A 14,046-nucleotide genomic window follows, 5' to 3' on the forward strand; every position below is an offset into this window, starting at 1 on the left:
GTTTCTACAAAGCAGATTATCCAGTTGTCATCATTTTGCTAGAACCAGGCTCCTACTGTCACGACTTTGGTGGGGCTCACATAGTTAAAAATTATAAGTCTCTTGTTCTTGCTATAGTGTTTCAGTCTATAGTCTCTCTCATTCTAAAACAATAATTATTCAGTGATGCACCTGTGATCATGTCTCTTAGAGATAACTACTCTTGAACAACATGGCAGCCTAAATTTAAACAACCATTTGGCTTGCAACTGTTCAATCTTTAGCACAGATAAAGGCTGTTGTGGATATTATTTTACATAAAATGTACAGATGTTATCATCCTAAGCAGATTTCCCAATAGGATAAAACTTTGGCAGAGTAACGTGAAATGTGAACAGACCAGACAAATCTTACAGTACTTGCCTGGTGTTGACAAGCGATGGTTTTGTGGTTGGCATCTGGTGCGCAAGAACAAAAGTTTTCAATCCCTCGGGACTCAACATGGCCGGTGTGTTATTAATCAAGGCCAATTCTTAGATTGTTCTTGGCTATAAATAAAGAAAATAAGGGGCCGTGGACAGTCTAAATCAGATCATGTCATTGCCAGACATTCTTCTTCACCTATTATTTTATTGAATTCATTCCTTATTTATAGATTTATGAGCTTTCTTGTTATATTTATGTTACAGGCTTCATGAGGAAATTCAATGCAGGCAATCACCAAGTGACCCCTTAGATAGTCTTCTCCTTGATATTGACTATAGATATGTAAGTTATCTGCACTTGCAATTGTTCAGTTTTTCTCACCATGCCATGCCAATTAATAGAACCTCTTCCTAAAGAGGGCCTGCTTTACAGGTTTATATTGACCCTAATGTTGTGGCCGTATGGACCAAGCGCACTGCAGCCCACACAAAAAAATGACTATGGGCCAAGTATTGTATATCCAATACTGCTTGAGTGATCTTGGTTACATGTAGTAAGTACAATGTAGATTGTTCTGTCGCATTTCTGTTGAAACCCACTTTAAATCACTTGAATTGAAAGGGCTTCTTCTGTGATATGTATTTGATGATGCAAGCAAATTACTCAGAAAGAACATGCTAAGTACTAAAAGTTTGAAAAAAAAGTTATTGAAAATTATTTGTGTTGAATATAAACAACTCATTAAGAATGATTTGCAAAAGAATTTGACAAAAGTCATCATAGATCCAGGTTGTTGGAAATTACCGGGTACACAAAATAATATTTGTTGATCATAGAATACAGTATTGTATTTTCCCATGACAAAAGATTGCTGCGAAAGTCAATTCAAACTTACGTGTACCCACTGTTGCAAAAAAAAAAAACAAAAAAAAAACTGGAGTATGAAATGGTTAATTTTTTGTAGCCAAATAGTCACAAGTTTGGAATAAAATTATTTTATTTTAAACCTGTTGGTTTTCACATTAAGCAAAAAATACACAGAAATGGGTTTATCAACTGATTTGATATGGTAAATTGACCACTGTAAAGTAATTTGAAAGCTGAAGTTTCAAGCATTTAGGCCCTTCATCAGAGTGAATAAAAAATAAACAACCAATGTCTTTTTCTATGGAAATGGTGGGTGAGACAAAATCCCGACAGAGAAAACTAATCAAAAGGCTTGAGTTTACGTGTACTTCAAGATTACATATAATAAAAATAGTTTACTTCATAGAAAGTGCGGCGTACGGGGTTTATGCACGAGTTGTTTGTGTCAAAACCCGAACGAGCGAGGAACGAGCGAGTGAGGGTTTTTGACACAAACAACGAGTGAATAAAACCCCGTACAAAGCACTTTCTATGTCGTAAACTCTTTATTACACATAACATGAGAATTTTCATTAAAATAGTTTTCTGAACGCGAATTAGAAACAAAAACTCACTAACAATAGAACCAAATGCAAATTTAATTTAATTCAATAACAAAGTACGATTTGCACGATTTGCACGATTTGCACGAGATGCACGAGTGATTGGCATGGAAACGCCTTTACGCTATCGCTGATTGGTTATACTTTCACATGTGAAATAGCTGTACGCCATTCTGATTGGCTGTATAGGTCTTTTTCACATGTGAAAATAAAGCGTATAGATTTGTACAAATGAGCTTTATGGAATAAAATTCTCATGTTATGTGTAATAAATGGTTTTATTTTTTCAATGCAGGCTCAGTTTTTTCCACCCTCCAAATTTTGTTGGTACAACATGTTCAATCATTTCTTTTTTGGAAGCCATGTAAATGAGGAAACATTTCAGACGTTTCTCAGGAAGGAAGGACTACTCATGGTGATGGACCCTCCATTTGGTGGTTTAGCTGAAGTTCTTGCTGATTCTATTAAGACAATCTGGAATATTTGGAGGAAAGCATTTTCTTTTGGTAAGTTGACAGGGGTCATATTTACTGGTAGTCTTGACTGATGTATGGGTTGACACATCGGTCGACAGTTGATCGATAGTCAGATGATTGTCAGTCAACAGTCAGAAAATAGGTGGTCGATGTGTCAGTCAAGATTTGTGTTGGCCGATATATTTGAGCTTTAGTTACTGAGGGTTTTCAGTTCAATTCGTGACCCCTACAAGCCAGGTTACTCCCTCTGAAAGCAATGGTCTCGTGTATAAGCCGCACCCGCGATTTTTGGCCCAAAACGTAAGCAAAAAGGTGCGGCTTATACACGAGTCTTTATGGTAGTTTGTGGATACTTTGCCAGTAATTCACAGAGTATGGCTTGACTGTCAGTAGAAAGAAACGCAATGCTCGCAAGTAAACCTCTGTGCAGGTTTTTGTTATTCGTCAACTGCAGGACAATGGGAGCAATAGATTCATCCTACATGTAGGCGCTATCTGGGCCGAATATTCTGAGATTGATCCCGTTTTAACAGCTAGAAATTAGACAACCGGTGATGAAAAAAATGAAGATTGTCCCTGGCCTAAAACTAGTTCCTAGTGTTCCTAGTTCCCAGTGCTCTTCGGTTCGCTTTGTACAGTTTATGTAATCACATGGGCCTGAGGGCAATTAAGGATTACTTTCACGTTTCTTTTCAAAGTTTTTGCGACGAGGGCAATTTGGAAATCTTTGAAAATAACTGCATGAGGGCACATTGCATTTACATGTTTATCACATAGGGAGCAAAATTATTGAGGGAAGCCCGTTCAGTGCCACGACAAACAACAATCAACACGCTCCCATTCAGTTAAAGTTCAATTCAATAAATTGTTGCTGTCAACAGAAATAGTGCTTAAAATGTACCAGTATTTTACATGTGGACAAAAAAGTAGTCTCCTCAGCCAATCAGCTTTCAGTAATTTTGCCCCGTTTGTTAATAGAGTAACCATGCCATCTCCCCTAGCATGATAGCGATTACTGATGTTGTCATCACTTAAAAAGAAAGCCATTGGACTCATCTTCTTAATTAACACACTTGACTGATTGCCAACATGTGACTGATATTCGACAGACAGTTCACTGGTATACCACTGACAGTTGACTGATATATCACCAACATGGCCGATACTTGATCGAGATGCATCTACATGTAGGAACTATTGACTGACCATTAATCGACTGTTGACCGACTGTCGACCTGAGAGCAATCGACTATCGACTGACTACATATGTATCTTTGGTCTATCAATCAACTGTCGACCGATATGTTGACTGACCATTGACTGATATGTCGACCGCCTGTTGTCCAATATTCGGTCAAGACTACCGTACTTACAGTAAACATAATCCGTTAGCAGTAGGGTTGTGTTCTTTTGAGATCAATGGTTTACACTGTCACAAGTCACAACCGAGTTTAGGTTGCAGAATTTATAGTCTCCAGAAGCTGTCAAATCTCGATTAGCTGGACCTCACTTATTTGGACTTTCTCTCTAGTCTGTCACCATGTTTTTTCATGAATATGAATAGGATTGGGAATAATTATTCAAAGAGTAAAAATGTTGTAAAGTATGGATGGTCATATTTCTTTCTGAAACTTGTTTAAGTGTACATGTAGGTTAGAAAGTCAGAATTGGCTCAGTTATTTTGTCCTTACACTGCTTTAAATTAACTTGTCCAGCATGGTGTTTAAAGTATACATGCTAGTGTCATGAAACAGGAAAAAGGCTTCAATTAGTAAAATTCAGCCTACATTCTTTCACTCACTCATACACTCACTCGCTCACTCTCACAAACTCAATGGCATGGAGTGTAGTGCACTACATACATGTACAGCCTGTAAGTGCACCACTCACAAAAAGGCTAGACCTTTTTGCAGTGCTGTTACTTTCATTTGTACAGTACAGGTAACTAATTACATGTATCATTAATGATGATATTGGTTATAACTAGCATACAGCTGTTACAGTAATTTCTCAGCATCAAGTCAAGATCTAACATTTAAAGAGTAATGAATTTTCCTTTCTGTTCTGTAACTTGTACATATCTTGTTCTCACTTCTCATGCACTGTTGTGCCATGGTTACAATGTACATGTAGTTATTAAAAAGCTAGGAATAAATTTGCATTATCATTCTTTTCAAGAAAGTGACAAGGAGTTACCAACTATGTGGATTTTTCCATACTTTATGGAGCCACACATAAAAGCCGCCCTTCCTTCAATGACTATGCTTGATTACAAGGTACAGTATCTTATGAATCTTATCTTAATACCAACAAAATGTAACAGACAAATTAATGTAAATTGTATTTCTTCTTTGGGTTTCATTTTCATTTTGAGAAAGATTTACAGATGGTTTGAAGAAGCGAGATAGCCTTGTTACATGTAATTAGTACATGTATCTATAAAATGCTTTCACTTGTTGCTTGATTGTAGAAAATTTTGTTTAATTTGCACTGAAAGTACAAGCATTTCAGTTTTTGGAATTTAAGCAATGATATTGAACATGTATACCAGTGAAGAGTGGCTCCCATCCATGTGCTCATAGTTATGTTCAAGATTTCATTGATGTTGATGGTGATGTAGTCTTTATTTGAAAGCATTCAAAGCAAAATAAGTATATTAAAAATCAATGATGAAATAACGTTTTTGTTTCCTTCTCCATGTTACATGGAAAAGGAAAATAACTATCTTGTGGCAAAATTATGAAGTTTTGGGGGGGCACGCACTCACCAAAAAGATACACAACATAAAGGTCGGATTACTATAGACCTGCTAAAGACATGTTGGTTGATTATTCTGTCCATTATTCTTCATGACTTTGCGTCAAAGTATGACAATGGGACACCGATAATTATTATTAACAATAAATTTTCATAAATTGACTCTGCAAAACTTAGCACATGTTCTAACAAGGGTCAACTTTCAACATGTGTCATAACTGCATTTTTTCTAACCATACTCAGAATTATCGATTTGCTATTGTTATCGATTAATAAACAGAATCGTAAAAAATAGCTTTGTTAAACGTTGTCTCAAACTTTCTCCCAATTTATGATTTGATAACCAAATATTTCCCATTAGTCTTCAGCTGGCACCTGAGCAAAAACGTTAATTTCGAGCCCTGCTACACCTGCCTTTCCAAATCCATTCTAAAACCTTTTTGGAATAAAAAATGTGGTTTTATCAACGGAGTTGATAATGTAAATTTACCACCATACAGAGATTCTAAAAGCTGACGTTTCGAGCGTTAGCCCTTTGTATACAACTTCCCCACCGATGCAGCACTACAGTTTCTTTAGAAACTACCTCGTTCATTCACTTGTTGGAATAAGGTTGCATTGGACTAAGAAATTATCATTCGGCATTATGCAGTAATCCAAAGTTACTGCTGTAGGGTGTTTCCACTTGTCATTGTTATGGTTTGCCCATCTGCACCTCGAGCTGAAGTCACCAATAAGATGCAAGTTGTGAGTCTTTCCATGTACATGTATTGTCTGAGACATAAGGAATATTCTATAATTAGTATCCAGGGCATGGTTGTTCAAAAGACTATTAACTTAATCCAGGATTAGCGTAAACTTTTGTTTCATGTTTTCAACTTTTTGGTAAAAGTTTCTTTTGCTTATTTTTGTTTTTCAAGATTGACTTCTTCTAATGTAAAGTTTTGCCGAATATCAGCGTTAAACAACATTTGGAAGTAGAGAAATAAACTCCTTGATGAATTCTTAATCAGAGAGTAGCGTCAATCGGCTTTTGAACATAAGCTTGGTACATGTAATTATGGAATTTATATGTATTTGAAGTGACTATGATCACATAATTTTAAAGATTCATTGTTCTGACATTTCTAAAAGCTGCACATAATCATTGTAATATTATTTATTATACTCAGAAACAGTACATGTTAATAAGCTGACAGAAATAATTTTTGAAACTTGAGAAGTCTCTTGAACAGAACACAATATGTTATCTTGAGCTAAGTATGGTAGCTCAGTAATCATACCGTAAAATTAATGTCATTGATAGTTTTTCATATTCAACACCTGTAGGTTGACTATGATAATCATCCACACTTTAAAAGTAAGAAGATGAAAGGATCCAAACGGGGATCACCAGTGAGAATTTTTACCAACATCAATCCTACTGATGTAGTTTTGCCCTCATCTGAGGGTTACAGGTAAATTGTGTGACGTGATGTAATCCTGGTAGAAGGTACTTAAAATGTCTCACTGTGGCCAACTACTTTAGTTTCAGAGACTCATTACAGAATTCCGAGAGTAGAATTAAGGGGTAAAGTGATTATGTAGACTGAAGTTGACTTATGGGATGTTATCCAGCTGGGATGATGGAAAGTTTTTTTAACTTTGTAGATCAGGTTCAAGACCAATGTGTCAGTTTTGGCTCATTTATAGAGATTTGAAAATAGTAATGCTGGTATGATATCTTAGAGCAACAATAATACAGTATCGCTCAAAAGTACGGTAAGTTGACAGTCACTCGTGAGTCGCAAGACTCTACTGTAGACTCGGTTCTCGAAAATCTCTGTATTAATGTCATCTTTTACACTGACAAAAGACCTAACTGTCCTGGCCACAAAAGAGATTTTTTTTTGTTCCTTTGCAAGGTTTTGTGGTAAGTGCAAGAGATATGTTGCCCCTGAAAATATCCATTGTGTCAAATGCAACAGCTGCATGTCGAAGGTGAGACCCTACATTTTGAGTCAAAACGTCTAGCAAGTATTCTTATTTTTTAAATGTTAACAGGAACAACTTTTAACCATGGTAGTCAATGCTTACCTAAATAATAAGGAAATTGTAATTACATGTATTATATGAAAGATAGAAGTCATCCTCGCTCTTATCTGGACAATTTGAGCAATTGTCTCCTATAAAGGTAAAGTCACTGCTTACGAGCCAGAAGACCCATCAGGCCGGCGCTTATCTCCGGTTTTCTTAGCGTGAAGCGACTAGGAGTATTATTTATACTCCCCCCTGGATGGGATGCTAGTCCATCGCAGGATTACCCCCAGCATTTCGCCGGTACCCATTTATACACCTTAGTGGAGAGAGGTGAGAATAAAATGTCTTGTCCAAGAACACAACACAATGTCCCCGGCCAGGACCCGAACCCGGACCGCTCGATCTGGAGTCGAGTACTCTAACCATGAGGCCACCGCGCCTCTCAGTTGTCTCCTATAGACAGCTGAAAAATTCAGGCGGCTTTGACGGGATTTGAACTCATGACCTCTGAGATGCTGGTGCAATGCTCTACTAACTGAGCTATGGAGCCCTTCAGTTGAGAGGAGGTCAATTTGTTGGGCTCATTCCTTCCCATGAAAGGTGTAATAAATGAAAGAAGTGGGAGGATCACTTCTATCTTTGGTCTATGACCCACCCTTCAAATATACATTTCTTTCATTCATTAAATTTATTATTTTTAATTTATTTAGTCCTTTCACCCGAACAAATGAGCCCAACAAATTGACCTGCTCCTAAGTGAGGGGATTCATACCTCAGAAGGCATGGGTTTGAATTCCATTGAAGCCACCTGATTTTTTCAATTGCTTAAATTGTTAAGTGTGAGAATCATTTCTCTCTTTCATCCATACCCCACGCTTCAAACTTTCGTTTCTTTTATTTATAATAATTATTAATAATCATCATTCTGATAATATTATGATACGAAGAAGAAGTGATTTTGGAAAACATTTAACTATAAAAAACTGCGATAAAACTTATCTAAACATATTTAAAAACATTAAAAACGTTGTTAAAAACTTTGTTAATTTAAGGTCTTAAGAAAGTGCCAGAGCAAATGTGATTGCTTAGTCTACGAGGCTAATTTGAATATCCAGACAGACTCCATACGTGCCAATTTTTTTGTTAAATTTTCATTGTTCCTTTCTTTCACTATACAGGCTTATCTACTATTGTTCTTTTAGTATTTATAGTTTGCAATTTTAGATTACTTTGACTTGATAATGATGTTTAGCTAACGTCGAAACGTCTTCGTTCCTTAACAACGTTTTCAACAGAGTTCTTAGTATTTTTAAACATGTTTGGATATGTTTTACCCCCGCTTTTTTTAGTTAAATATTATGATAGTTTAAGAATTAAACTAAATAATTAAACTAAGTACAGTTTAATATTGAACGGGTTTTTTCTTGTACTTGGAAAATTCAGAACACGTTAGTCTAGACTAGGATGTGCGCCCCGCTAGATACGCAAAACCTCTTAAAAAAAAAACACCCTTTATAAGTGGCCAAAACGTATGTGGAAACGTATTCCCGTACTAAAGCGGTAGCACGAACCCCCGAGGAAAGGGTAGTAACACTAAAGAAAATCTAGGAGTCTTAACATCCCACAAGTAAAGATATCGGCTCTAAACCAAGAAAAAACAGAATTCATCCTCCCTATAAAGCGCATCATCCGATACTCTATCCCAAAACTCAAAACTCTTAAAAGCTAATGACAAAATCTAGTGAAGATACAACGTTTTCTTTCTGTAAAAGAAACAAGAAACGACGAGGAAGACCGACTGACTTAGAATGACACAATTCACTCGCTAAAAACCTAAATAGTCTGAAACTATCCCATGAGCACCTGGAGTCTCAACACCGTGCCGTCAGAATATAAATAGCTGACTTCTTCGTTCCCATGTTACTCAGTTGTCAGAAATGACATTCTTTCAGGCCACAATGTATATTATCTCACCGCTTCGCGGCTCTGTAAATATCCACCACTAGCCACCTTCACTTCGGTGAATAGTTGCTAAATATTATGACAGAAATGTTTTTTATTTTATTTTGAAGAACGGAAGGCAGTACATTCATTGCGAGATGTGTGGCACATGTGTTAAACCAGGTAACTTTTCACCAGACTCATTTTTGGAATCCTATCTGATTTTTTAAGCATAAAAATTTTGAGCTGGAGATTAGGGGCTCGTTTCTCAGTAGTCATGGAAAAGCCACTTGGACCTAGTTTTGCATTTATTATGCCATAGTTAGAATGAAGCTGATCAGCATCTTTGGATGGGAAGAATCTCAAAAATAATTGCATTAAGACTACTTATTGTTGAAGATATAGTGCGATTCCAGCTTAAACAACAATGCCGGTTTTTAGTAGCCTTCGAACGCAGACGTATTTCCGGCGGTCGTTTCTGGGGGAGAGAAACGTCCGCCGGAAATACGTCCGCGTTCGCAGGCTAGGTTTTTAGTGGTAAGGAAAAGGAAATTTCTGTGGCACGCTGCTACAGACACCCCGCTGTGACAAACTTACCAGTTACCAGTGAATGATCATCAATGTATATCAGATCACAGGTGGTCTGCGAGCAGTGTTGAGCCATATTGTCTAGACCAACAGGGTTTTGTTTAAGGTTTTAAGTAGCCGGAGGTTTTTTAAAGTAGACGGTTGTGGGTCCGGAGGACCCATACGATGGGCGTTAGCCCATCGCTTCTAGGGGGGTCCGGGAAAACTGAATGCCAGAAAACGCATTTCCTGGCATTTTGGGCCATGAAACTCAGACATTAGTGGGATGAATCAAGCTGCAATTATACTATGAAAACCATGTTACTTAAAGAAAGACGAAGCGACATTTCAATAATACAACCGTATAAACAAAAAGTGGAGTGATATTTTTTGTATCTTTTTGGTGGTTTTGTTGGAGCTAACGAGCCTGGCAAATACTGCCACTTGACAACTTGTAAACATGGCACATACTTGAAGGACTAGACCAGCAAAGGCTTCTGATTGGTTGTTAAATAAAGAAGCTGATTGGAGGATACTAATTGGCCAATGGCGTAAAGGATGTTTCGATCCTGTTGAGGTGTGAAGGTGACACACATTCGTTCCATTGTGTAATTAGCAGGAAAATATGCTTGCGGAACTTGTTTGTAGTAATTTCGAAAACTGAAAATCACTCGAGCGGTTTAAGAGTGATGTAGGTTTTTTTCCGAAGAGTTTAGGAGTTCCGTAAAGCAGTGAGAGTTGATCAAGAGTGACGTTGGATAAAGATCCGTTGTCATGTTGAAGCGTAGAGATGCCCTCGAGAGGACGAGCACTTACGCGGGCAGGTAGGATTTAACTCCGAGGAGCGTTACGTTCAAGTCTTTAAATAAAGTCTACGAGTCCTCAGCTTCTACGTTCGCTATAAATGATCAACTGAAAGGTTCGAAGTGAAAACGAAGGAGCGGTTAGTGAATGATCAGGGGCTAGTTTTGTTTCCTTAGTTGAGTTGCGGTAAGAGATGCGTGAACGCAGGCTGAGCGTGTTGCTAGCATAAGATCATATGTAAATTTCCTTCTGGTTTGAGAACAAACCTTTTGAAAGTGCTTCTTTGTTTACAAGTTTTTTTATGATTGCGGCGTGATGAAAGGAAGTTTTGCGCCGACTAAAAACGTCCTTGAGTGATTTTTCCTTCCTGTAAGATACAATCGGTGGCTGTTTAAAGATATTGAAATCCAATATGGCGGACAACAAATCATATTGTTCGTACTTTCCCGCCACCACAGCAAGATTTGTTCAAAATGAAAGTGTCAAGCATAACGTTTTTAAACTGCCTTTGAGTCAGAAGTCTTTTATATGTTTTCAGAAAAGATAGGCACTGCAAATTTTTATTTTTATTGAGCCCAAGTAGTTTAGACCTCATAAACATCATCTCCTCCGCATGTCTTGACTCTTCGAACGATGAAAGTAGCCGGCGAAACCTGACAGAGAAGCCGGCGAACTTCGCCGGCTGCCGGCTCTTAAATACAACCCTGACCAAGGCTAGATAGTGGACACAGACTATAAATATGTATAGATCAGTGTATATTTTTCTGTGATGTTGAACGAAGTGACAGAGATTACATTTACTGTCTGGCTTTTCAAGTTGAGCAAGTGACAAGATTAGTTTTAAAAAGGCATCCTTTGTACACTGCCTTCTGTCTACAGGTCTTCAGCACTGTATAACATGTGGTCGCTGTGAATTGGTTGGACACAGTTGTGAGAGGTAATTTTCTTTTTAAGTGCTCTAATGTTTTTGTCATAGGAATGTTTGTCTTAGGGTGTGTTCGATTGACCGTAATCCGGAATAAGAATACATGGAATAGAAGGTAGAAACCCTTCGTTTTACGGAGATTCAAGTTAATTCTATTTTAAACATATTTTTGTTATCCTTGTTGCTTCAAAATGCAAGACATCCCGTTTTAAATCACAACTCCATGTATTCTTATCGCGGAATAGGGTCAATTGAACGCACCCTTAGTGTCCGTGGAGCCAGGATAGCTGTGAGAAATACCTCAATTATACGCCTTTTCCCAAAATGGCCGTCATTTAAATATTCTAGACTTTGTTTTTATTCAAATTAGCCCTTGATGCCTCGTTCTTAAGCTTAAAATTCAAAAGAATATTTTATCTTGATCGAGGCAACAAGGGTGAATTTGTATGCGCATAAATCAGCGGCCATTTTGGAATAAGATGTATGAAAGACAAGAGAGTATGTGACACCCAAATCCGAGTCCTGAATGGGATTTGACCCACCAAGATCTGGCAGGATACAGTTTGGAGAGTTTGAGTTCGTGACCAGGTGAATGCGTGGTGGGGTTCCAGTCAAAGCCTAAGAGCATCCAACCAGTTCTTGGAGGATCATGGGTTCAAATCCCATCTGGGAATCGGTTTTTCTGAGTTTCATTTGTGTGTCACACATTCTCCGTGTCTTTCTTGGTTGATGTATTTATCACAGGATTTCGTTGATTGATCAAAAAAGAGACTATACGAAACAAAGTTTTGTGATAGCGTGTAACGATCGAAAATTACATGCCGAAATAATAAATAAAACAAGGGGAAAAACCAAAGCATATCTCTGAAAACACACCATGTTTCAAATGGTCCTGGATAAAAGCGTCTTAGTTTATAGGCACTTCTACTTGAAGAATTTATTTTAATCCATGACTGTATACATGTATGTGATAAATTTTTCTTCTCCATGCAAACCGTGGCGTCTCCTTAGTTAAATTTTTCTGTGTGACGATTTCGTACTTCAAAAGCTAAAAGCTGGTTTAACATTTCTTCAATACTCGAACGTGACACAACTGCACAGCAATACAAATGTATAGCTGGACGCATATCAAGCATGGCACTGTACTCTATTTAAAACTAGTTCACCCAAATGGTAGAAATGCTGCCTAGGGAAACGGGGATGTTCAATTATGCTTGCGGTAATTGAACGACGGTTCGTGCGTGGAACTGGATTTAAATAGGCTCTTGAGCAGGGACGGTAACAAACGTGAACCCCCCAACTGGACCCCCAACTGGACCTCCAATAGGCCATTTCCGAGTTCATGTCTGCCTCCTCTCCAAAGCGAGTCTAAGTGCGAAGTTTTTGTGATGTTAATTAGTATCACTTTACATAAGAATGAAAACTAATTTTCATAACTAAAACTTCGCACTTAGACTCGCTTTGAAGAGGAGGCAGACATTGGACCCCCAACTGGACCTCCATCTGGACTCCACTCGAGAAAAGAAAGAAAACAATAGATGGTTTTCAAAGTGACGTACGTCATCAAATTCTAAAAGCAAAATCGCAAGGTCTTCTGAATTTTATCTATAGGAGGTTGAAGATGACTTTTCAAGTTTCCATTTCCGTGACATCTTTTTCGTTTCGAAAATACTGCAATTTTATCTCATGAGCGAAGAGTAAGCGTTTTCATCGCAAAGTGAACACCAGATGTTTTCCGTTGATTGCAGTTGCGTCTCCATACAAAAGTCTGTAAAGTTGCGTGAACGTTTCGAAAAATAACTCAGAAACGATGTACCGCAGACCTGAGAATTGTATAGGTGGTTAAAATATTTGTTTCTTACAACATTCCAAGTTCTTGTTCTTTTTCAATTTTATTTTTTTTTGTTGCTTCACAGTGAAACTATCTATAGTTTTAGGATTTAAAAAACAATCATAGGTCGCGCATAACCACCTTATTACGCCTTTGACCACAATCCCTTGCGTTTGCGGCGGCAACAAGGTAAAAACGTGGCTTAGTTATCAACAATACCACAACATTATGTTCTATAAGACTTTTTATTGAATAGACCAATTCGGCTAACTCAATGTTGTACCCAATTCAAATCTTTTGGGAATAAAACGTTTTGTTCCAAGTATTTCCATCTCATTTAAATGTGAATGCTTCATTGTCATGCAAATTCAACACACAAAGAATCTTAACCCCGAGAGATTTGAATTGGGTACAACATTGAGTTAGCCGAATTGGTCTATCTCGTAAAAAAACACAGCTGAGTTGACACAGTTACAAAACACAGCATTGTATCATGACCAAGGAAGCGTACAGCACGACTACATGTATGCTGTGCGTGCCTTTTTCTCAAAGCCGCTACTCCAGGGCTGTGGTCTTGCCCATGCGCTTTTGTGCTTGTTTGACCATTTATGTTATTGAGTATTAATAATATTTAGTACCAGAGTTGTTTTAACCGTTTGATCGTCTTAAGGTCCCATTTATTGCATCCTCTGAGTTGCTCCCTATTTTAAAAATTGTAACAGACCACTCGAGGCAGGTACCTGTCACATATGCGGTGAACTGGGACACAAGAGAAGGAAGTGTCCAATGCGCTCTTCTGAGCCCCCAAGAAAGAGGTATCTGCACTTAACATTATTCAGTGTTTGACTTAGT

At 37.7% G+C, this 14,046-nt stretch overlaps 1 protein-coding gene across 8 annotated transcripts in view; it reads left to right on the plus strand.

The window, feature by feature from the left end:
- The window catches only part of LOC138043297 (rRNA N6-adenosine-methyltransferase ZCCHC4-like), a 38,546-nt gene that overhangs the window by 5,070 nt on the left and 19,430 nt on the right, over nt 1-14,046 (plus strand). For all 8 annotated transcript variants that reach the window (XM_068889495.1, XM_068889498.1, XM_068889502.1 and 5 more), the window contains 8 exons: nt 669-747; nt 2,170-2,380; nt 4,529-4,626; nt 6,437-6,564; nt 7,012-7,087; nt 9,199-9,250; nt 11,318-11,375; nt 13,917-14,009. In XM_068889495.1, coding sequence (XP_068745596.1) covers nt 669-747; nt 2,170-2,380; nt 4,529-4,626; nt 6,437-6,564; nt 7,012-7,087; nt 9,199-9,250; nt 11,318-11,375; nt 13,917-14,009 — 795 coding nt within the window. The remainder of the gene's footprint in view (nt 1-668; nt 748-2,169; nt 2,381-4,528; nt 4,627-6,436; nt 6,565-7,011; nt 7,088-9,198; nt 9,251-11,317; nt 11,376-13,916; nt 14,010-14,046) is intronic.

This window comes from Montipora capricornis, chromosome 3, assembly GCF_036669925.1.
Source record: "Montipora capricornis isolate CH-2021 chromosome 3, ASM3666992v2, whole genome shotgun sequence".
Classification (NCBI taxonomy): Eukaryota; Metazoa; Cnidaria; class Anthozoa; order Scleractinia; family Acroporidae; genus Montipora; species Montipora capricornis.